Here is a 24988-nt window from a genome sequence, read left to right on the forward strand (position 1 = left end):
GAAATTGGTGGCTGCGATTGTTCTTTTTCCTGAAAAAAAAATCCTGTGTTGGGAGATTTGTGGAAACACTTCTTAGTTCTAAGAAGCTTCATTGTTATTATTCTGAAGGCTATTTTGGCCATTTATTTATCATGTAACAAACCATCCTAGAAATTAATGGCTTAATAAAGGGGTTAGGTTAGAGACTGGGGATCTGTGATGCAAGCTTCTAATCCTAGCCACCATTGCTCTACTTCTTGTTTTAAAAACAAACAAACAAACAAATAAAAAACAACTGATTAATTGGAGGTAAGAGTCTCATGGACTTCCCTGCCCAAGCTGGCTTCTCAATGTGATCCTCAGCTCTCAGACTCCCTTGTAGCTAGGATTACAAGTATGAGCCACTAGCATTTGGCTTGGAAACTGTTTTAATATGATCAAATTTTCTTCAATGGCCTGAAATGGCTTTGTGTTTTGCAAAAAGCCAAATTATTTTGGAAAAAATAATTGTCCTGCCGGTTGTAAGGATCGCGGTGCCTTCATTCCACAGATATTTGTTCTCCTGGTTATATTTCAGCCTTTCTCAGCGACACCAAAGATCGCGGGCCTGCAGGACAGCCACAGATCTGGAGAAATGGGGAGAAGGTGGGCTTTGCGCAGGCGCACACCTTGAGAGCGTTTGAGAAGCTCCCACAAGTGCAGACCCAGGCTCTGCGAGACTTTGAGAAGGTAAGACACATGGCTAGAGAACTGTAGTCATCTCAACTAGAAGCAGCGATGCCCTATGAAATGATAACCTATAGACTGTCTGGATCATGGGCATGGCTACCACAACAGTGTTTCCTTCAGGAGCATATGTCTAGGAGCAGGTGCTCTGTTAGCCAGGGGCTGTGAGCCGTGGTTTGTAGGGGAGGGGGCAGGCGTGGGGTGGAGGCCATCTTACTGTCAGACTCACTTCTCAGATAAACTCGGGAAGGCTAAATGGCATGGCATCCTGAGTGTCATCCCAGTCAGCCAACATCATATTCCCTGTTGCTACTACAGACACCTGGGTACCGTCTACTGTATCCAGAATCATTCATTTTCTGGGTGATGGTGGCTCACACCTGTCATCCTACCTACTCAGGAAGCTGAGATCTGAGGATCTTGGTTTGAAGCCAGCCAGCCCAGGTAGACAGATCCTAGAGACTCTTAGTTCCACTTACAAGGAAAAGTCCAGTAATAGAGGTGTGGCTCAAACCTTGAGCAGAAAATACAAGCAAGAGTGTGAGGTCCTGAGTTCAAGTTTCAGGAGCTGGCACCAAAAAAAGGAAGAAAAAAAGAAAGAGAGAGAGGAAGGAAGGAAGGAAGAAAGGAAGGAAGGAAGGAAGGAAGGAAGGAAGGAAGGAAGGAAGGAAGGAAGGAAGGAAGGAAGAAAGGACAAAGTTGCTGGGTCCTTAGATTTGGCCAAAAGCAGTAACTGATTGATAGTGGAAGATAGACCCCCAGCTCCCTAGGAGTCAGGTGACCCCAGGAAGTCTGCACCACAGAACTTGTCTGCTGGGATTTCAATGGCCCAGAAAGAAGCCAGACTTTTAACACTCTTGTTCTATAAAAAGAAACAGCTTTTTGGTGCCCCCTGGGGGATGGGAATGGACTTCACTTGAGTGTGTTGCAAACAGGTCCTGAGATGAGTGGGGTTTCTTTTGCCATTTTTGTTGTTGTTGTTGTTGTTGTTGTTGTTGTTGTTGTTGTTTCTAATGCCTGTACAGGGGCTTGAACTCAGAGCCTCATGCTCTGCTTAGCATTTTCCCTATACCACTTGAGCCACATCTGCTTCTGGGATTTTTGGGTGCTTAATTGGAGGTAAGACTTTTTAGGGACTTTCCTGCCCCAGGCTGGCTTTGAACCTTGATCTTCAGATCACAGCCTCCTGAGTAGCTAGAATTCCAGGTGTGAGCTATCAGTGCTCAGCTTCTTTCACTCTTGAGTTGATTATTTGAGACATAAAATACCGAAATTCCATTTTCAAAAAAATGTGTTGTGTTAAGCCAGGTGCTGGTGGCTACTTAGGAGGCTGAGATCTGAGGCTCAAGGTTCAGAGCCAGTTCAGGCAAGAAAGTCTGTGAGACTCTTATCTCCACTTAGCTACCAGAAAAAATGGAAGTGGCATTGTGGTTCAAAGTGGTAGAGTGCTAGCCTTCAGCAAAAATGTTCAGGGATGGTGCCCAGGTCCTGAATTCTAGCCCCATGACAAAAAAAAAAAAAAAAAAAAAAAAAAAGAAAAGAAAAAAAGAAAAAAAGTGTTGCAGTGGTCTTACCTGTTTTTCTGCAATTGTTCCTACAAATTTCCCCAGGAAATTTGGAAATCTTAATGATTGATGTGTAACAACTGAAAAGCATACTCTCGGTCTTACTGGCTCCAAGTCACAGGGGTTTTTTGTTTTTTGTTTTTGTTTTTGGCCAGTCCTGGGGCTTGAACTGAGTCCTGGGCACTGTCCCTGAGCTTCTTTTTTTTATTTTTTTATTTTTAATATATTTTTATTGTGAAAATACTGTACAGAGGGAATACAATTACGTGGGTAAGATAATGAGCACATTTCTTATCAAGCATTGCAGCCTCCTGCTTTGTTTCCCCTTCCCATCTCTTCATATCCCCCCCACCCCGTCCTCCCCCACCAAAGTTGTAAAGTTCGTTTTTCGACATAAGGACTTATACTTCTCATTGTTGCAATGGGTCCTCCTGTATCCCTGTTTTTACAATTTGTTTTTTCCCTTCCCCTCCACATATACCAACATCATATATAGTGAAAACAGGGGTTGTACCATGGGGGAGGGACATACAAGGCAACAAAGACATAATCTTATAAATATGTTAGAAACAATTGCATGGAAGATATCTCTCTCTCTCTCTCTCTCTCTCTCTCTCTCTCTCTCTCTCTCTCTCTCTCTCTCTCTCTCTCTCTCTCTCTCTCTCTCTGTCAGTCCTGGGGCTTGAGCTCTGGGCCTGGGAGCTGTCCCTGAACAATTCAGCTCAAGGCCTGAGCTTCTTTTACTCAAGGCTAGAACTCTACCACTTGAGCCACAGCACTACTTCTGGCTTTTTCTGTGTATGTGGTACTAAGGAATGGAACCCAGGGCTTCATGCATGCTAGGCAAGGACTCTACTGCTGAGCCACATTCCCTGCCCTGTCACAGATTTTTTTAAAGACAGTTTCAGTACTATATTAAGTGAATTGTTAGGGTTTTTTTGTTTGTTTGGTTGTTAGTTTACATCTCAATTACTTGTCTTCTGGTTAGTTGAAGCAATAGTGGGAATTATTGACAAGTTGGTTGCAAAAAGCTTCTACCACCTGACTTATGTACAGATTTTCTAGAAATATTTTGTGTTTAAAATGAAAATACTAGCAAAGCCAGCTTCCTGCTCTTTAACTACATGAAAGCCAGCTTTCCCTAGCAGACAGGATCTAGCCACAGTAAGTCAGCCTTTTAGGTCCCTGTCTAGGTTGGCAACCCTCCCATGGTGGGCCTTAAAGTGTATGGGTCAAAAAAGAAGAGAACTAAAATGGGGGAGAAATTTAAACTTATTTTCCTTTCTGGAACTCTGTGATTCTGGGTAATTTGAATCTGGGTCATGTGGCTACTGCCTTTAGGAAAGGCAACTCGGTGTTTTCCCAGTGTTTCTCTATAATTATAGCCTTGGAAAATTAGTGCAACTGGTGAGCTATATTTTCATTATTTTGGAAAGTGGCATTTATACTTCAGCATCTACAGCATTCTAGTTTGGGTTTCACCTCTCTCTCTCTCTCTCTCTCTCTCTCTCTCTCTCTCTCTCTCTCTCTCTCTCTCTCTCTCTCTCTCTCTCATTCTTTTCTCTTTTTTTCTTTTTCTTTCTTTTTTTTTCTGGTCCTGAGGTTTGGACTCAGGGCCTGGGCACTGTCTCTGAACCTCTTTGTGCTCAAGGCTAGCACTCTACTACTTGAGGCATAGAACCACTTCTGGCTTTTTCTGAGTAGTTTATTGGAGAGAAGAGTCTCATGGACTTCCCTGCCTAGGCTGGCTTCAAACCATGATCCTCAGATCTCTGCTTCCTGCATAGCTAGTATGAAAGGCATGAGCCACCGGTGCTTGGCTTCACCAATGTCTTCAGATATTCAAAAAGTTGTTCAATGAAGAGTGGGAAATCCTCCACTTTCAGCACTCATATCAACCCTGATCCCTGGGCTCATCGAGTAATGCCCATCAAAGGAATCACTCAGCAGATGAGTCATAGGTGGACAAACCCCACACCTAGCTGTGTTGATTGGAATGGTCTGGTGGGCATCAAGTTCACTGATTGAAATTGTCTGGTGGGCATCAATCAAGTTCAGGTCCCAGGAGGGCCAGCATCACTGAGACCCATCAGCCACGCTCCACACAGTCCATTTGACTGTCTCTGGCAGCCCTATTTCTGGCTGGACCATCTATTTTGGGTAGCCAGAGAAGTTGTTGTTTGTTTTGTTTTATATAGTCCACAGGGCTCTGTGGTGAAGATGGTGACGATGACATCTTGTTATTCCGGGTGTGGGGAGGATGGGTGTGTATGTGTGGCTGGGAGACAGCACAGACACCATCCAGAGCTCCATCCTTTAAGCATACAGTCAGCCTCCTGACACAGCACTTGTCACCAACCTTCCCAGCTCTCCTGTCTCTAAGCCAAGTATGCACCAGAGGGCTTCTGAGAATTACACAGAATGTTGAATGGTATTGGTAGCTTAGCAGTTATTTTGTATTATCTTTAATTTTTGTGCTGGTACTGGGGCTTGAACTCAGGGTCTCACACTCTTGTGTGACTGGTGTTTTCCCACCTGAGCCACACTTCAACTTCTGGCTTTTTATTGGCTAATTGGATATAAGAGGCTACCTGGGCTGGTATTGAACTCTGATCCTCAGATTTCAGCCTCCTGACTAGCTAGGATTACAGGCATACTCTTTGGAAAGAGGCTGGGAGGCCTGAGATAGCTGGGAAGCAGTATGCTGTTATCGGCCACACTCCCCAGCTCTCAGAGGTCACGTGGTCCAGGATGGCAGAATCCCTGGCTCTCAGAGTCTAGGATGGAGGCTCCAATCAGTAAGAAATATGGAGTCCAAAGGTAGAAGTTGTGGTCTGTACACCTCCTCTTTCTAGATCAGCAAGACAGCTAATCTCTTGATGTCCCTCTTTCCTAGCCAGTAAAATGTGGGTAAGAATATCTAAGTTTTGTATTGCCAATGTCATAGAGAAGATACAAAGAAGAAGTGCACAGAGGAGTGCTATCCATATTCAGGTCCTCTGCAGGTGACTGTTGTAGTCATGGTAATCTCATTGCATCCATTTATTTATAACACATTATTGAAAACAGCCAGGATTAAACCTTGACATTCATGCAACTCAGGTTTTGTCAGGATAGTGTGGAGGTTTCCAGACATATACATGTATTAAGAATAAAATATGGCCAGAAGCCAGTGCCTCAGATTCTCAGGAAGGCTGAGATCTGAGGATCCCATACCACCCCACTTAGATAAATGTACATAACGGGCGTCGGTGTCTCACACCTGTACCTCTAGCTACTCAGGAGGCTGAGCTCTCGGGATTGCCTCTTAAAAGCTAGCCTGAGGAGAAAGTCTGAGAGACTCTTATCTCCAATTGAGCACTAGAAGTAGAGCTGTGGCTCAAGTGGTAGAGAACTAGCCTTGAGCACAAAAGCTCAAAGACGGTGCCCAGGCCCTGAGTTTAAGCCCTAGGACCAATACCAAATAAACAAACAAAAAAAAAGCACAAGCCCCTCCTACAAATATGATCATATTTGTAGTTATTTGTAAATAGATAATTATCACGTTTTACTTAAACACTACTTCCTGCTCCCACCCTTACCCTCCAGCCTCCCCGCCCAGAGCTGGGAATCAAACTTGGGACCTTGAGCAAACTAGGCAGGCATTCTACCCCGGTACTACATTCCTTGTCCCTTCTCTGTCTGCTATGTTAACTCAGTTAAACATTTTTTTTTTATGTTAAAGGAATGTAAAGATACAGATTGTCAGGGATATCGGGTTACCAGAGTTTAAATCATGGAAGTGTTATTGTGTTTGAAAGAATGTGTCTATTAAGATGATTAATCATGGGCTGAGAAGGTGGCTCAGTGGTAGAGCGCTTGCAGTGCATGCCTGAGGCCCTGGGTTCGATTCCTCAGCACCACATAAGAAAAAAAGCCGTAAGTGGCGCTGTGGCTCAAGTGGTAGAGCGCTAGCCTTGAGCTGAAGAGCTGAGGGACAGCACCCAGGCCCAGAGTTCAGGCCCCACGACCGGACCCCAAAAAAAAAAAAAAAAAAAAAAAAAAAAAAAAAAAAAATAAGATGATTAATCACTGCTAGTGGAGAGCATCTTTATTTTTAGGAGAGAGCTTGCTAAGAGATTAGAATGTTTTCAAGCAGTTCCATTCTGAGAGCTATCTGGGGGGCGTGAACATGACTAAGCGAATGTGAAGCTGAGGGTTTAAGGACTGCCTTGATGGTTGGTTATGTTAATGCAACATGACAGCCAAGTGCCGGACTGTAATCCTCCCATTCTTACTGGCACTGATGAAGTCCTTAGTACCATCTTCTTTCCAGTCTGGATCAGTGTAGTATGGAGGAGGTGGAAGAGAGGAAATCAGTCAAGGAACAAGGGGGAGAGCCATTCATGTTTGAGAGGAAAAAAAGGTTTTGAGAGAAGAGGAAAGATTTGGGGTATGGGAGAAAGGAAGAACAAAGGTAGAAACACCTTCCATTCTAGAAGCCACCCCAGAGGCCATGGAGACTTATTTCCTAAGCAATTTTATGCAGCTTCTCAAAGCACACAGCTCGGCCCAACCCCACCACCTTTCTCCTCTTCATGTATCCACAGAGAGACAGGATCTAGGACAAGAATCAAACCAGTATCTCCCAGCATGTATTGTCATGGCCACTTCTGCCACATTCCTCTCCCAAGATGGTATGTGCCATCTCCACCCACCTCCTTCCCCTGTGTCTCCCCCCAAACGGAGCCGTCCTCTTCTCCCTGGCACCTTCCCTGATGATCCCTCCTTCCTGATTTCTGTCATTTTCTCCACATGTAACATTCATTCCGTCCTTTGTCTGTTTCCCTTGGAACTTTTGTAAACGTCCAGGTTCTGCCTAGTGGATGAGCTCTAATCAGTTTGTTAGAATCATATATTTTACTTATACAATTTGTAAGTAAATTTGTGATGTTTTGAAATAGATTCTTTCTCCTCAACTATGTCTCAACTTGAATTCAGTGTTATTATAATTAAATACAATGAGAGCAAAGGAGACAGGAAATTAATTACTCATCCTTTCTCTCTCTCTCTCTCTGTGTGTGTGTGTGTGTGTGTGTGTGTGTGTGTGTGTGTGTGTGTTGGCACTAGAGCCTCATGCTTTCACTTGACTTTTGTGCTCAAGGCTGGTGCTCTACCACTCAAACCACTTCCAGCTTTTTGCTGGGGGTAAGCCTCATGTAGACTTTCTTGCCATAATGGTATTGAACCAAGATCCTCCAGATCTCAGCCTCCTAAGTAGCTTGGATTACAGGTGTGAGCCCAGCGCCTTGCTCCTTTTATTCTAAGAGTGATGACATGCTGGTTTGGGCATTAAACAAGGAAACGGCACAACCTATTCGACTTTTGAGAATATTCCCTTCATGCTCAATGTGGAGGGTGAAGCTGAGTTCCAGCCCTAGTATTGGCACACACACCTATGTATGTATATATGTTCCAATCCAATATTCCTGAACCAAGAAGCTGGGTGGGAAGTGCTGGACTGCTGTGGGGCCGTCTCACAGTTACCTTCCATGCCCCACGTGCTGTGCTATAAATACTACTTCCTGCGAATGTCACAGCTGTCACTCAGGATCTTAAGTTGCTTTCTGAGCAGGATCTGGTGCTGAGTGCCTGACTCCACTTGGCAGGTGCCAGGATTAAGCAGCAACGGGCAGCTGAAATCTCTGGGCTCCAGGATGCCGGCTCCCTCTCTCTGGAATTCCTACTCTTTCCACCCCTTCTTCTGCCCTGGAGCCTGGAGCCTCCCTTTGTGTGTGCTCCATTGAGAAGACTTGAACCCCATTCCGCTCAGCTAGAAGATTCACTGTGTGTGTGTGTGTGTGTGTGTGTGTGTGTGTGTGTGTGTGTGTGTGTGTGTGTGTGTGTGTGTGTGTGTGCTGGTCTTGGGGCTTGAACTCAGGGCCTGGGTGTTGTCCCTTACCTGAACACTGGCATTTTACCACTTGGACCTCCACTTCTAGCTTTGGGGTGGTTGATTGTTGCTAAGAGTTTCACAGACCTTCCTCCACAGGCTGGCTTCAAACTGAGATTCCTCAGATCTCAGCTTCCTGAGTAGCTGGGATGACAGGTGTAAGCCATCAGCTCGCAGGAATTCCCTCTTTCTTTGGGGGTGGGGTGGGGGATAGCTGTGGGGTGTCTGTGGCACAGAGGTATGGGTGGGGGTGGAAGTTAGGGGGATGGGAAAGAATGGACCAGAGAGCCCCGTGCCAGGGGTTCCCACCTGCAATCCTAGCTACTCAGGAGGCTGAGATCTGAGGATCGGGGGTTTCAAGCCCACCCTGGGCAGAAAAGTCTGTGGAACACTCTTTCCTCCAATGCACCATCAAAAAGCTAGAAGTGAAGCTGTTGACTCAAGTGGTAGAGCATCAGCCAAAAGCAGAACTAGCTAAGGGTCAGCTCCTAGGCCCTGAGTTCCAGTCTCAGTCCTGGCACAGCATTGGGGGTGGAAGGGGGGAGCGGGAAATGTGAGCATTTTTTTTCATACTCTGCCACCTTCCCATTTCCAGGAAGGCCTGGAGTTCGCCCTCCCCCGCCCCCTTTTGCCTACACTTGGGCCTGGGAGGCTGGGGAGGGGGGGTGGGGTGGGGGATGACAGCCGGGGCCTGGCGGGGACTCGGGTTACAGCGCCTGTGTGCGGACTCGGCCAGGGATTCCACGGATGTCTGCCCGGGGTAAAAAAGGAAGGCGCCCCGCGCGCCCGCGCGCAGAGCCGGTCCGCGCGCAGGGGAGCCGGCCCGGCCGGGACAGCCCGCCCGCCCGCCCGCCTGCCCTGCCCGGCCATGCGGCCCTAGCCCCGGCCCCGGGGTCCCCGTGCATGGCCCCGCGGGCCCGCGCCGCGCTCGGGCCCCTCCCGGGGGCGCGCCCACCATGTCTAATGGCTACCGCACTCTGTCCCAGCACCTCAACGACCTGAAGAAGGAGAACTTCAGCCTCAAGCTGCGCATCTACTTCCTGGAGGAGCGCATGCAAGGGAAGTACGAGGCCAGCCCCGAGGACGTGTACAAGTCGGTGAGCCACCGCCCACCGTCCTGGACCTGGGTGCCTGGGCGGTGACGGGGGGGCAGGGGGGGGTGCTGGGGAGGAGGCCGGGAACTGGGGAGCGGGAGGGGGCGGGGAGTTGGGGGGCCGGGGGGTCTGGGGGGTCTGAGCCCAGATCCAGTCCCCATCTGCCGCCCTTACTGCCCTGTGACCTTGGGCGAACCGGGTCACCTCTCTCTCTCTGTTTCGCCCCTTCTGATTCTCTGTGAAGGAAGTTTGACTTAGACCAGAGCTGCCCCAGCGGTTAACCCCGCAATCTCACACTTTGAGGGCTGGTTTAAAAAAAATGCCCAGGGCACAGCTTCCCCCCCCCCCCCAGGCTTCTGATGTGGTGATGGAGGAGGAAGCTGGGGCGCGTGGACCTGACACAAACGAGGTGAAATGATTGATAGGTAACTTATACAGGTGAGGTGATTGACAGGCGGCTTCTACAGGTGATTGGTTGACAGGTGACTTCCACAGGTGATTGATTGACGGGTGACTTCCACAGGTGATTGGGTGACAGGAGGAGATGACTGATTGACATATTGGTTGACAGGTGGCATCCACAGGTCGCCATTCCAGCCCTGGATGTCTGGATGAGGCTGGGAGGGGGGTGGCTGAAGATAATTCCTGTGGGGAAATCTGATTCCATTTTTGGGGTTGGGTTCATTGTCTGGAGCCTACAAAGAATGTCAGGAAAGATCCCAAGAAGATTGGGTTAGATGCAGAGGGTTGAGCAAGGAGCCCCGATTGGAGAGACCAAAGAAACAGAAGACAAAGAATTGTAAGGGAGGAAAAGTGGGAGTAGGGGCGAAGGGTATTTGAAAGTGAGCGCAAGATGCCAGGGGAAACTGTGGGAATGCTCTCAGCTATTGGAAGGTTGGGATAAGCCTCCAGCCCAGACTCCCCTATGGGAAGGGTGCCTTATGCCCTATGAGGTCTTGTCTGCCTGCTTCCTAGGTGAAGAGGAGGAGGAGGGGAAGAGGAGGTGGTAGGGGTGGGGATGGTGAGACGTGAGGCCTGGAAATGGGCTCCTGGGGTCCTTCCAGAGTCTGCTGCCCTGGTGTCTGGCCAGGTTACTGCCCACCTCCCCCAAGGGGAGGGGCTTGTCCCCTGCAGGGTCTGCTGCAGAGCCACCAATTTGCTTTCTCCTCTGTACTTGCCCAGGGGCAGGGCCCTGGCACCACCAGGCAGGTCTCCACTTTCCCAAGGTCGTTTGGAAGAGGAGGGGGTGCAGGCTCCATGGGATTGGGTGGTCTGTCTCCACAGTCCCCCAGGGTCCCCCAGGAAGAGGAGGGGTGTCACCTTCACCCCGTCATGGTCTATGCGCTTACACAGTGCTGCATCAGATTTGTGTTTGTTTTTGAAGAGTTAAGCAGAGCAGTTTTGGGGGCCAGACTAATCTGAGCCAGTGTTGCTGATGGAAAATGGCTTGGTGGGTATGAGGCAGTGCCTTGGGGGAGAACCTGCAGTCCTCTCTGGGTTCCAGGGTCAGGCTTCCTAAAGCGAGGTTTCTTCAGGCCTCTTGCTTTCTGGGCAAAAGCATCCACATTGGCCTAACAGCCTGGGCGACTCTCCCTTATCAGAGGCTTTGAATTCCCAGCTGCTTATGCCAGGGAACTGCATAGGCGCAGTGGCTTTGTATGTGTGCCCAGAGAGCCCTGGCTATAGCCACGTTACATCTTTGAAGGAGCAAAGAACAGCTGAGGACCCTAAGGCCTAGATGATCATTGCGAAACCAGATAACACAGCATGCTCAGTCTGGGGGACCAAACCTTACTGATTTTCCTGAATATGTTGTTTTCATATGAATTTTTCTGATTGGCCAAGGCTCATCTTGTGTGTGTGTGTGTGTGTGTGTGTGTGTGTGTGTGTGTGTGTGTGTGTGTGTGTGTGTGTGTGTTAGTACTGAGGCTTGAATTGAGGACTGGGTTGCTCACCCTTAGCTTTGTCGTTCAAAACTGGCACTTTACCACTTGAGCCACACCATTTCTGGCTTTTTTTTTGCTGATTATTTGGAGACCATAGTCTTTCTGTCTGTCCTTCCTTCCTTCCTTCCTTCCTTCCTTCCTTCCTTCCTTCCTTCCTTCCTTCCTTCCTTTTCTTTCTTTCTTTCTTTCCTTCTTTCTCTTTCTTTCTTTCTTTCTTTCTTTCTTTCTTTCTTTCTTTCTTTCTTTCTTTCTTTCTTTCTTTCTTTCTTTCTTTCTGTTTTTTGAATAGAGTAGCTTTGAACCGTGATCCTTAGATCTCAGCCTCCTGAGTAGCTGGGATTACAGGTGTGAGCCCCTGGCTCCCAGCAACGAGGCTCGCCTTTTATCTTTCAGTGGCTGTGGGCACAGATGACCCTTCTTGGAGCTGCCCAAGGCCTGGCAACTCAGAGAGGTAGAGAAAGGATGAGAAGAAGAATGAAACTATTGGCCTGAGGGTAGAAATAGTGAGGGATTTATTCTTCATCCAGAGGGAGATTTTCCCATGAACGGTGTCCAACACAAGGCGGAAGAGGCAATATCTTTGATAATTTGAGGAAAAGGATTCTTTTTTAGTTTGAATCATTTGGTTCCCTCATCCTGGTCTGTACTGGCTGGCCAGTCTTTGGGAAGTGAAGCTAGCATGGAGGGGGCACCATTTTTCACCCAGGAAGATGATAGGAGCAGGTCTAGGGCAGGGGAGTGAATTTCCATTGTCTCATGTAGAGGTGATGAGCACTGTGCGCAACTCCAGTCTCGAATCTAGGTCGGATGCTGGAGGTGGTTTGGGCCCTATTTCCACCTAGTCCCTCCCTATAATCCTAGCTACTCAGGAAGCTGAGATCTGAGGATCGAGGTTCAAGGCCAGCTCTGGGCAGAAAAGACCATGAGACTGTCATCTCTAATATAGCAAAAAGCCAGAAGTAGAGGTGTGACTCAAGGGATAGTGTGTCAGTTATGAGCAATCAAGTCCAGTGAGTTCAACCCAGGCTCTGAGTTCAAGCCTTGGTACTGGGACAGGGGGAAGCTTTGCTGCAGGCAATGAAAATTATTTGTTGTGTGAATAATAAACATGAAGACAACATGAATTGCACCATAACACTTTGTAAATTAATAGCAGAATACTCAGATGTAAATTTAATTGTTTCATATTTCCAAGAGAATAGTTATACTCTGATTAGTGGCTAGTGATCTTTAAAAATAGAGGTTTGAGCTAGGTGCCAGTGGCTCATACCATAATCCTAGCTACTCAGCGGCTAAGATTTGAGGATCATGGTTCAAAGCCACCCTAGGCAGGAAAAGTCCAAGAGACTTTTATCTCCAATTAATCACAAAAAGCTAAAGGTAGAGCTGTAATTCAAGTGGTAAAGCTCTAGCTCTGAGCACAGAAGCTTAGGGATGATGCCCAGGCCCTGAGTTCAAGCCATAGAACTGGTACCACACACACACACACACACACACACACACACACACACACACACACACACACACACACAAATAAGGCTGGGAAGGTGCTCAGTGGTATAGTGCTTGCCTTGCATGCATGAGGCCCTGGGTTCAATTCCTCAGCACCACGTAAGCAAAAAGAAAAAAAAGCCGGAAGTGGCGCTGTGGCTCAAGTGGTAGAGTGCTAGCCTTGAGCTGAAGAGCTAAGGGACAGTGCCTAGGCCCAGAGTTCAGGCTCCACAAAAGAATAAATAAATTAATTAAATTAAAAAAATAAAAATAGAGGTTTGATTATAATCTTACTGTTACTCCTACAATCAATCCTCCTCCCTTCCTTCATTCACTCCTTCCTTCCTTCCTTCTTTCCTTTCTTCCTTTCCTCCTTCACTGCCTTCCTTCCTTCCTTCCTTCCTTCTTTTCCTTTCTTCTTTCCTTCTTTCACTCCTTCCTTCCTTCCTTCCTTCCTTGCTCCCTTCCTTTCTTTTTCTGGTATAAGTACTGGAGCTTGAACTCAGGGTTGGTCTGGATACTTTCACTTGGCTTTTTTACTCAAGGCTGGTGCTCTACCACTTGAGATACACCTCTACTTCTAGCTTTAGGCTGGTTAGTTAGAGATTCTAGAAGTCTTGTGGACTTTCCTGCTTTGACTGACTTCAAGTCTCTAACCTTAGATTTCAGTCTCCTAAGAAGCTGAGATTACAGGTGTGAGCCACTAGTGCCCTGCAAGACTGGCTGCTTTTTTATTGACTTTTTAAAGTTTGAAATTTGTTGGCGTTAATAATATATATTTTTTAAATCAAGAACAAGCCTAGCCCATGTGGGTTTTTTTCTCTCCCTTGTCTCTGTATTTGACTTCTGTACCTTTTGTTTCATACGTAAGTTCATCTGTTTGGAGGAGAGTAAGGGAAACACAGAAATAGAGGAACAAAGGGCGAACAAATGTAGCAGTGATACTCACTGGACACTGTTGAAAATGAGCTATACAACTTGTTGGGAAGGGGTCAGGGAGAAAATGAGGGAGAGGTGATACTGTTTTAAAAAATGTACTAGGGCTGGGAAGATGGCTCAGTGGTAGAGCGCTTGCCTTGCATGCCTGAGGCCCTGGGTTCGATTCCTCGGCACCACATAAGCAAAAAGAAAAAAGCCGGAAGTGGCGCTGTGGCTCAAGTGGTAGAGCGCTAGCCTTGAGCTGAAGAGCTGAGGGACAGTACCCAGGCCCAGAGTTCAGGCCCCACGACCGGATCCAAAAAAAATAAAAAAATGTACTCATTACTTGATTTATGTAACTGTAACCCCTCTGTAATCATCTTTACAACAGTATAAAAGAAAAAAGAGCAAGCTACAAGCTTGAGGTGACTCACACCTGAAATCCTAGTTACTCAGGAGGCTGAGATCTAAAGATCGCTGTTTGAGGCCAGCTGGGGCAGGAAACTTCTTGAGACTCTTCTTTCCAGTGAAACACCAGAAAACTGGAAGTGGCACTGTGGCTCAAAGCGGTAGAGCGCTAGCCTTGAACAAAAAGAAACTCAAGGACAGTGCCCAGGCTCAGAGTTCAAGTTCCAGGATAGGCTGGAGGGTGGGCAAGGAGGATAAGAAGTCTGCTTATCCACAGCAAGATAGAGATGTTTAATTACATGAACAGATACTACTGCCCCCTCTTGGTGGCATACCATAATTGTAGGTTTGAGTTCTTGGGGAAGGGCAATTATGAATGTAGAAAGCAAGCCAGAGAGAAGTCCTTGCAGGACATCTAGCTCCCTGCTCTGGAGCATGAGAAAGTGAGGCCGTGTCATGGTGGGACCATGGCCGAGAATGGCCCATTCCTAGGGAAGCTGGTATGTTTGCCTCGGTGGACAACAGCAGGCAGGCTAAGTCATTTCTGGGTGGTGTCTTGGCTGACTTCCAGGATGTTATTACCTAATCCCATAGTAGCTGAGTGTTTGGCCACTAGAAACATGCCTGGCCCTGGAATCCATGAAATCCCCTGCTGCACAGTCCACAACCCAAGCCCCAGACACCAGAGCCGCCATCCAGGCCCTGACTTTTCTTCCACTGTGTTAATTGACTGATAATTCAATTTGTGTGGGCTTGGTATTACTCAAGGTTCCTTTAGAAAGGCTTTAAGGTTCCACTTTGGAAAGATCAACATTGAAAACGTGACAGGGCTAGATCCAACGGCAGGAAAGTCAAGGGAAAAGGAATGGACCAAGGTCAGTGCATAAATGTGGCTCATTGCTCCTGATGTTGGAAGGTTAAACATCTGGTGTTTGGAGGAGAGTTGAGAGGGCTGCGTTCTGCTGCTTCAGAAACCTTTAACTGCTTAACTTGAAACTGCCGGACTCACTTGAGAGTGAAACTTGTTGATTTTGTTGGTTTTGATATTGGATGATTTATTTTTTTACTTTTATTTTTGCCAGTTCCTGGGGCTTGAACTCAGAGCCTGGACACTGTCCCTGAGCTTCTTTTGCTCAAGGCTAGCACTCTACCATTTGAGCCACAGCGCCGCTTCCAGGTTTTTCTGTGTATGTGATACTGAGGAATTGAACCCAGGGCTTCATGCATACGAAGCGAGCACTCTACCACTAAGCCACCTTCCCAGCCATGGATGATTGTTTTCTAATCAATCTGAGGGTTGTACTTGGTGTGTGTGTGTGCATGCATGTGCCAATGCTGAGGCTTGACCTCAGGGCCTTGCACTCTTACATGGTTTCACTCCAGGCTTGTACTCTACCACTGGAGCTACAGCTGCACTTCCAGCTTTTTGGTAGTTAACTGGAGAGGAGAGTCTCACAGACTTTTATGCCTGGGCTGACTTCAAACTTTGATCCTCCAGATCTCAGTCTCCAAAGCAGCTAGAATGACAGGTGTGAGCCACCACCCACCAGCCAAAGGGCATTGTCTTCTGTGCTATTTTAATGTGGACTTTATCGTGAATATGATAACAAGCCGCAAAAAGCATGTCCTAGCTCTTTAGAAGATAGATTAGAGCAGAGAAGGAAAGAATTCAGGACAGACCTGCAGAGCCAAAGATATGTGTCTCCATGAGAGTGTGGCAATAAGAAGAAAGGGGAGGGAACTGTAAAATATGTAGGAGCTAAACTATCTCTAGACCTAGTGATTGAGATGAAAGAATGGAAGGACAGGAATCACAAAGGCTGTGGGCAGTCCCGGACTCACATGCCCAGCTCTGATGTTGTCATTCTAGGTAGCCTTGAACTGGCTTGTTGTAGACCCAGGCCCAGAGTCCGGTAAGGTCTGGTCACTGGCCCCCCACAGGCCACATAAAGAGACGCAGTGAAGGTGGAGAAAGGAGATTTCCTCCACAGCAGCTGTGGGAGGATGGTGCCTAGAGCATCGCCAGTCGTCCGGGTACAGACATTGGGCTTGGGTGGAATGGGGAGAGTTGGGGCAGGGTGAAAAAGGCCTGTGGGGTTCACACTGTCCTGGGTCACAGTGTGGCCCGGCTTGGAGGATCTGGAGACAGAACAGAGCAAGGGGTCTCTTGCAATGCTGGCTGTTTGCTTTAAGATGGTCAGTGTGGGGATGGTTTGCCTTCCACTCAAGCTGCCCATCTGAATCTTCGCTTTCCTTCTAGAACAAGGTGATGGCAAAGGCACTGTAGCAGAGAACAGCTAGCCAAAGCTATGAGGAGTTTAGTGAGTCCACAGGTCCCACAGCAGTGTGTTTTAGATGGTTTATAGCCTCTCCGACAGGGCCATCGCTCCCTCCCTCCTAGTTTCTCCCCTTTCAGGTGGTTTTGCAGGATGAGAGGTGCCAGCAGAGCTGAGGTAGTTTTAGCCCTGCCAGCCAATGTCAGGGAAAAGGACAGCTGTTAGCAGGTAGCACGTTATAATTAGCACAGCCATGAGGCGAAAGCTGAGGCTCTGTAGGCCCGGAGCCTGGCAGCTTCCCCGAGCCACATGCCTGTTTGCAGACACAAGAGTAGGGTACAGGCAGGGTATATATATTTTTTAATGTGATTTTGGACAATTCCACTTTTTTTTCTTTTTTCCAGGTTAGGTTGTAACAGAGACTGGGTTTTTGGCTAATTAACATCTTGTCTAGGACAGAACAAGTAGAGCACACTTCCACTTGGTGTGTCAGAATAGCTGGGAAGAGACTCATTTTCACCTGAAAAGCGAGAAATAAAAATACACAATCACTGTTTAGCCCCAGAGAGGGTCTGGCAGGGTTTCCGTAATTCCTTTACTTGTTAAGAAAATGGCTCATTTTGAAGTGAATTTAGGTTGGGTGCTCGTGACTCGTCCCTGTTTCCCTAGTAGCTCAGGAGGCTGGGATCTGAGGATCCTGGGTTGAAGCCAGCCTGGGAAGAAAAATCCATGAGACTCTTGTCTCCAATTAACCACCCAAAAGCTGGAGGTGGAGGTATGGCTCGGACAGTAGAGCTCCAACCTTGAACGGAAGAAGCTAAGCAAGTATGTGAGGCCCTGAGTCTCAACACACACACACACACACACACACACACACACACACACACACACACACACACACACACACACACACACACACACACACACACACACACGAAAAGTATGTGCTTGTGAGAAGTGAGTTTTTCTTCCCCTTGACATGAATGAGCTGAAACAGAACACGCAGAGCATAGGATTCCAAAGCACTATGGACCCGATCTTTTTGGTCCTGCTTCTTTGCCTGCACCACCTCATCTTAACTGCACAGAAAAAAAACACACACATCTGAGGCTGCATTAGCCACGGAAAGGCCGAGCAAGGGCGGGTACAGGTTGGAAAGGGGCCCACTCGATCATGTGAAACAGCAGCTAATTCATGCACACAGAAGGCAGGCTGGGTACATGCCGTTCTGGGAGAGCTAAAGTCATAGTCTGGTGATTTTTTTTTGCCAGGCAACTCTAGAAGTGACTTGAGGCCACGCTGGGCAGTTAACATCCCTCGCCTTGGAAACTTGGCGTGAAGAGGATGGGCGGGAATGAAGGACACTGGCTCTCTTGTCATGCTATCCTTTCATCCCCGTCTCCTGCTGCCACCAGGACTGGCAGTGGCTCTCCATGCGCACAGGACCTTATGTAGCCACAGACAGATGGGGGGGAGGGGGTGGCTTCTAAGTGCTGGAGAGACTTGGTCTGTAGGCTGTGGTCTCTAGCTGAAAAGGAAGAGACTGTGCATGTTGGAGAGCCTACAGTCAGTCCTTCCTTCCGGGTCATTTTGTCTTGGAGAGTCCTAGCTCTTCTCTTAAAAAAAAATTATGCTAGCAGGGCACCCATGGCTCACGGTTATAATCCTAGCTACTTAGGAGGCTGTGATCTGAGGATCGAGGTTCAGAGCCAGCCCAGGCAGGAAGGTCTGTGAGACTCTTATCTCCAATAAACCACTCAGAAAACTGAAAGTGGCGCTGTGGCTCAAGTGGTAGAGTGCTAGCCTTGAGTTGAAGAGCTGAGTGAGGGACAGCGCCCAGGTCCAGAGTTCAAGCCCCATCAAAAAAAAAAAAAAAATGCTAGTACTGGAGCTTGAACTCAGGATCTCATGTTCTTCTTTACCTTTTTTTTTGCTTGAGGCTGGTACTCTTCCATGTGAGCCACACCTCCATTTCTGGCTTTTTGCTGGTTAATTGGAGACTCGAGACTCCTGGATGTGTCTACCTGGGCTGGCTTTGAACCATGATCCTCACATCTCAGCAGCTAGGATGATAGGTGTAAGCCACCAGCAACTGCCTCCTAATTTGACCTTTCTCTCTCCACCTGCTCAAGGGGCAAGGGCTTTCATGACTAGGGGTCTTGATATAAGATGGAAGAAAGGAAACCACAAACTTTTACCACCACCACCACCTCCTCCTCCTCCTCCTCCTCCTCCTCCTCCTCTTCCTCCTTCTCCTCCTCCCCTCTTCCTCCCCCTTTCTCCTTCCTCCCTTCTCCCTTTTCTCTTCTTCTTGTTCTTCCTTCTTGAACTCAGGGCCTAGGCCCTGTCCCTGAGCTTCTTTTGCTCAAGACTAGCACTCTACCACTTGAGCCACAGTACCACTTCTCACTTTTTTGGTGATTCATTGGAGGTAAGAGTCTCATAGGACTTTCCTGCCCCAGCTGGCCTCAAACTGTAATCCTCACACCTCAGCTTCCTGAGTAACTAGGGTTGTAGGCATGAGCCATCAGCACCTGGCTAATTTTAATTCAGTGGAGAAAGAAATGAGGGAACAAAAACTGCTAGGTAGATACTGATTTTTAAAAAGTGATAGATATAACATATGGCAGATAACATGTAGCTTGTCATGGCGCTTCTTCCCATAATGCCCCTGGGTTCCCACCAAAACATTTCTTTTTCCCATAATGGTTTCAACCAGTAAAAAAGAGCCAACGTGGCACATATGCAAGCCATGAAGCAATCAGCACAGAGTGCAGGGCAGGAGGTATAGGAGGAGCCCTGCGAGAGGATGCCACTGGACTCTGATCTTTGGGGGCCTTCTCTATAGAGAGTCTACACTCTGCTTTTGCTTTCAGTAAACGTGCTGCTTTTACACTCTTTCTCTGCCTCTTCATTCTGTACCTGGCAGAGAAACTGACCCCTATCCCCAGGTGGCATCAGAGATCTACTTAGTATTTATGCCAGCTGTTATTTTATGCATTTTACAAATATTTTCTCTAAACCACATAGGCCTGTAAGGGAGGTGTCTTTGCACAGGAATAAATGTGCCATTCAGAGCCTCAGAAAGTCTACCTAGTCTAGCAGCTAAGAGGCCTAATTCTACATTTAACGTCTTGGTACATTTTGCAGAATTTAAAGTTAACTACTCTTTCAAATGCAAATCATGTTTCTCAGTAGATAAATCTGCATTGTATTAGGTCTAACTGAAAATAAAGAGCTTTAGTAAAGTGATACCTATTTTCTCGGTGGCTTTGGCCAGGATGGTGGCAAAAAAAAAGGTAGATTGTCTCATTGACGTGTCTGTAGTGCACGGTGGCAGTGACCTTGTTTTTTAGTGCTGACACAGATGTAAATTGCCACGTGGGATGTCATAGAGCCCTAGCTGTCCTTGACCCCATTTATAGTCTTATCAGACTAGTGCCGAGTCTGATATGAACCCCAGAAATCTGGAGGTAATAAATTATTGAAATAAAAAAAATTAGGAAATGACGTTTTACAAGTTGGGAGTTGAGACTGAGGCAGGAGAATCACTTGAATTCAGGAGTTTGAGACCAGCTATGAAATTGAGACCCTTTTCTCAAAAAACAAAAATGAGCAGGGCATTCATTGGTGGCTCACACCTGTAATCCTAGCTATTCCAGAGGCTGAGATCTGAAATCATAGTTTGTAGCCAGCCTGGGCAGAAAAGTCCATGAGATTCTCATCTCCAATTAACCAGCAAAAAATTGGAAGTAGAGCTGTAGCCAGCCTGGGGGGGGGGGGCGGGGGGAGCCGCGGGGGGCAGAGGGGAGGGAGAAGGGAAAAAAAAGCCAAGCAAAAGCATGAGGGCCCTGAATTCAAGATATGGTAACAGTACAAAAGTAAATAAATACAAGTTCTAGTTCTGTGGCAAACATTTGTGTGACAAGTCAAGAGAACGTGAAGGATGGCTCCTGTGAAATCCGATTTGAATAGCTGAGAGAACTAAACCATTTCTGGCATTCTTCTTGCTGCCTGAAGCAAGGCTTGGGGAGGGGGGTGTCCACATAAGGTGTCCTGGAGTTTCAGGGGCTTCAGACTCACCCCTGGCTTCTGCCAGGGCCTTTGCATTTGGCTAAATTAAGCTCATGGAGCCTGTTTGTGAATAGAGACTCCAGCCAAGTGAGAGAGCTTTGTCCTGCTAGGAATGTTCTGGGGATGGAGTGGGACCCTGAAGTCACTGATATTTGTGTGTGGGGGAGGGGGGTACGTGTGTGTGTGTGTGTGTGTGTGTGTGTGTGTGTTTCTTGCCAGCTTAGTGGGGCCAGGTCAACAAAGGCTTCTGGGCCTCAACTAAGATTTGTGTGTGTGTGAGCATGGGTGCATGTGTTTGTGCGTGCATGGGCATGTGTGCTAAAACTGGGGCTTGAACTCAAGACCAGAGTGCTCTTGTTTGACCTTTATATACTTAAGGCTGGTGCTCTACCACTGGAGCTACTCCTCCACTTTTAGCTTTTTGCTGGTTAAGTGGAGAGAAGAATCTCACAGGTTTTTTTGTTTTTGTTTTTGTTTTTTTGGTTTTAACTGAGATCCTCAGATCTCAGTCTTAGAGCAGTTAGGGTTTAACAGTGCCCAGTGAGAAAGAACAGCTCATGACCCATAGAGAAGAACTGAACTGGCAGTGAGTGTAAGAAAAGTGGCAGATACTGAGACCTGTGAGATCACCGGCCCTCTGGTGGCAGCACACCATTTCAAAATCCCTTGCTTTTAGAGCCGTTTTAGATTCACGGCAAACATTGGGCAGATGAAACAGCACTTTCCCACCTTTTCCTCCTGCCTGCCACAAGGGGTCTCTTCATGTAGCACTCACCACACTGTCAAAGTCCAAGGCAAGCACAGGTGTTTGCCTCTGTAATCCTAGCTACCCAGGAGGCCGAGATCTGAGGAATGCGATTTCAGACCAGCCTGGACTACACTAGAGACAATCTAACAATCAGCATTAAAGTAAAAAACAAACAAATAAACAAACAAAACACAAATAGAGGTGTGGCTCAAGTGGTAGAGTAGCAAACATTGATGGGAAAAACAAGAGCGTGAAGCCTGGAGTGTTTCTTTGGAGCATGACTATCCAACACTGATCTCTGTCCCAGCTGCTATTTCTGTCTGCCACCTGTGCACAGTGCCAGCCAGCCAGCTGACCCTTCTCCCGTGGCTGTTACACACTGCTCTAACTGCTTCATTGATGACACATAAGCTATAAATCCTCTCAGGACCATGGGGCTGTCTTTTCTAATACCTATTAGAGTACCTTGTGCACACAAAGTAGGTGCTCATTAATCATTTGGTGGGGAAAAAAAGAATGACTAAATCTACCAACAAACGAATAAATAAATGATACTATCTCACAAGTCAACTGCTCTGACTTCTGCCCAAAAAACACTCTGGCTTTGGCTCTTTCTCAGTCTGCTGTTCTGCTGGTCTCTCTGCCTTTGTCTGTCTCTGTCTCTATCTGTGTCTGTCTGTCTGTCTGTCTCTGTCTCTGTCTCTGTCTCTGTCTCTCTCTGTCACACACACACACAGTGATTTCTGTGTTCGTCTGGCTTTGGCTCTCAGTCTTCTTATCTCTTGGTCTGTGTGTGTGTCTGTCTCATGCACACAATCCATATACACATATAGAGAGACAGCTCTGATTTTATTTGCCCAAACATCTAATGTTCTTAGATGTTCTGCCTCCATGCTCACTGGGGTGTGGGTGTCTGTGCTTGTCTGTTGCGGTAGGGAAGGGACTGGGAAGGGACTGCCACTGCATTCGGCACCTACTGAGGACTGACGTAGGTTGGGTTTGAAACAGTCTCCTGAACATTATTCTGCCATTTGGATATGGATATTTGCATTGTCTGAGCTCAGAGCTTTCCATTTGGCTTTCTTGCAGTCTTTAGGGAACTGGTACTGATGTAGGTTCTGGAAGGAGAGAGCCCTTACCTTGCCTGGTCTACTATGACTGAGGCTGGGAACACTGCTCTATGTCCTTTTGCTAGCAATGAAGTACCCTTGTGCCAGGTGGGATCTACCTCTGTGTCTCATTTGAGTCTGAGAAGTATGAGTAAAAGACAGTGGCTAGCTGAACAAATGTAGCAGTGGCACTCACTAGACACAATGTTGAAAATGAACTCTACAACCTGTGGATGGTGATGGCAGGGAAAAGCTGAGCGAGAGTGAGGGAAGGGGTGAAATTGTCCAAAAAGAAATGTACCTCATTTACAAATGGTAATCCCTCTATATGTCACCTTTATAATAACAATAAAAACTACTTAATTTTTTAAAAGGCAGTTGCTGAGTGCTGGTAGCTGACACTTGTAATCCTACCTACTCAGGAGGCTGAGATAGGGGGAATCTCAGTTCAAACCCAGCCAAGGCAGAGAAGTCCATGAGACTTCGATATTCAAATAACCAGCAAAGGAAGAAAAAAAAATCCAGAAAACAAAAAACAAAACACCCCAGAAGTGCAAGTATAGCTCAAGTGGCACAGTGCCAGCTGTGAGTGAAGAAGCCAAGCAAGAATGTGAGGCCGAGTTCAAGCCCCAGTATTGTGCACATGCAAGCACGTGTGTGTATGTATGTGTGTGTGAGCTTGCATGCAATCACACGTATCTGTGACAAGCCAAGGACTACAATTGTGGATCAAGCCTGACATCTGTTCTGTCTTGAAGTCTAAGATGTAGTATTTTCCACTTGACGCCTTCTTCTTTTTTTTTTTTTTTTTTTGGGTCTGGTTGTGGAGCCTGAACTCTGGGCCTGCGCGCTGTCCCTCAGCTCTTCAGCTCAAGGCTAGCACTCTACCACTTGAGCCACAGCGCCACTTCCAGCTTTTTTTCTTTTTGCTTATGTGGTGCTGAGGAATCGAACTCAGGGCCTCATGCATGCAAGGCAAGCGCTCTACCACTGAGCCACCTTCCCAGCCCCCCACTTGACACCTTCTGACCAGCAGGTTTCTCACTTGATTGTAAGAGATGAGTAAGGTTGGAATTGTTAAGGGCAAGAAGGAAAGGCTCTGATTTTAGGTTCACTGACTGACTGATGTGAAGCATACTGCTTGGGGGTGGCTAGTTCAGACCCTACAGTTAATGAGAGAATGTGATATCTACACTCATGAGGGTTATGTTTTTGCTCTAAGACTTAGTGTATGGAAAAAAACCTCCACTATGGAGGAACTGCTTTAATACTACTAGCATGTATTTCTAGGGCTCCTACAAGAACTTTCCTTTAGTTGCTTGATCAGGAAGAGCCAATTCCTTATGGAAATACTTTACTCCACTACGCTGCATACAGCTGTGACCTGACCCCCAATGGTGTCCCAGAAGTCACTGGAAAGGAAATCCAGTCTTTCTACAAAAATGGGTCATACACCAGAAGGGATACAAGTCTAAAAAAGAAAACTATTCAAATCAAACTCAGTCACTAAGAGTTACTTTTCACTTTGGGGGAAAAAAATAATTAGGAACTATAGGAGAGTCTCTTTCTAAGGAGTTTTGATTCTTTCTGCTAAATTTAAAAAAAAAAAAAAACTTTTTTTGGCTTACAGAATTGATCAGTGAGACTATCCTTCCTTCCCTCCCTCCTCTCCTCCCTCCCTCCCTTCTTTCCTTCCTTCCTTCCTTCCTTCCTTCCTTCTTCCTTCCTTCCTTCCTTCCTTCCTTCCTTCCTTCCTTCCTTCCTTCCTTCCTTCCTTCCTTCTTTCCTTCCTTCATACCAGTATTGGGGCTTGAACTCAGGGCCTGGGCACTGACTGTTTTTTAGCTTGTTCATGTATGGAAGGTGCTCTACCCCCTGAGTCACAGCTCCACTTTTAGTATTTTACAGGTTAATTGGAGATAAGAGTCTCATGGACTTTTCTGCCCAAGCTGGCTTTGAACCTTGATCTCTGATCTCATCTTCCCAAGTAGCTAGGATTACAGGAATGAGCCACCAGTGCCTGGCAAGAAAATTGTCTTAATATACATTCTTTAATGTTTTATGAGCAGGAAGGCCTGGCTCAAGCCCATTGTCCCAGGGAATGGCCACCAGCTGGAGAATGAGGAAGGGGCACGGGGCAATTCTTGAAGCTGTGCAGTTCCTCTATCCTTCACTCAGATGCGGGTCCATCTGGATTTCCATTATGTCAAACATTATAAAAAGAGCTGAGAGGAGATTTGAGACCCTGGACTAAAGTCAGACTCAAGTAGTAATCTAGTGTCAGGATAGAGAACCTTTGGCAGTCAATGATCAATGCTTGTGTACTTTGCAGAACATCGAGCTGAAGGTTGAAGTGGAGAGCCTGAAACGAGAACTGCAGGACAAGAAACAGCATCTGGATAAAACATGGTGCGTTGGTTTGAATTCTTTGCTGAATAGAGGCTTACCATAGCAACGCTGTTACTTTTCCAGAGGAAAAGCTCAGTCAGCTGAGTCAGAGCTTTGGAACCAGTCATTAACCTTGTCCCTTCATGTGAATATGGTGTCCCATTTGGTAACTGAAATGTTGTGTGTGTGTGTGTGTGTGTGTGTCCTGGACTTTGAACTCAGGGGTAACTGAAATGTTGTGTGTGTGTGTGTGTGTGTGTGTGTGTGTATGTGTGTGTGTGTGTGTGTGTGTGTGTGTGTGTGTGTGTCCTGGACTTTGAACTCAGGGCCTGGC

General features: G+C 47.0%; 1 protein-coding gene across 1 annotated transcript in view; it reads left to right on the forward strand.

Annotated features, from left to right (window-relative positions):
* LOC138817153 (myomegalin-like) overlaps window positions 1-24988 on the forward strand; it is a 54760-nt gene that overhangs the window by 27239 nt on the left and 2533 nt on the right. The window contains exons 3-5 of the mRNA XM_070007535.1: window positions 557-708; window positions 9189-9299; window positions 24599-24675. Coding sequence (XP_069863636.1) covers window positions 557-708; window positions 9189-9299; window positions 24599-24675 — 340 coding nt within the window. The remainder of the gene's footprint in view (window positions 1-556; window positions 709-9188; window positions 9300-24598; window positions 24676-24988) is intronic.

This window comes from Dipodomys merriami, unplaced genomic scaffold (genome assembly GCF_024711535.1).
Source record: "Dipodomys merriami isolate MVZ:Mamm:240054 unplaced genomic scaffold, mDipMer1.0.p SCAF_7, whole genome shotgun sequence".
Taxonomy (NCBI): domain Eukaryota; kingdom Metazoa; phylum Chordata; class Mammalia; order Rodentia; family Heteromyidae; genus Dipodomys; species Dipodomys merriami.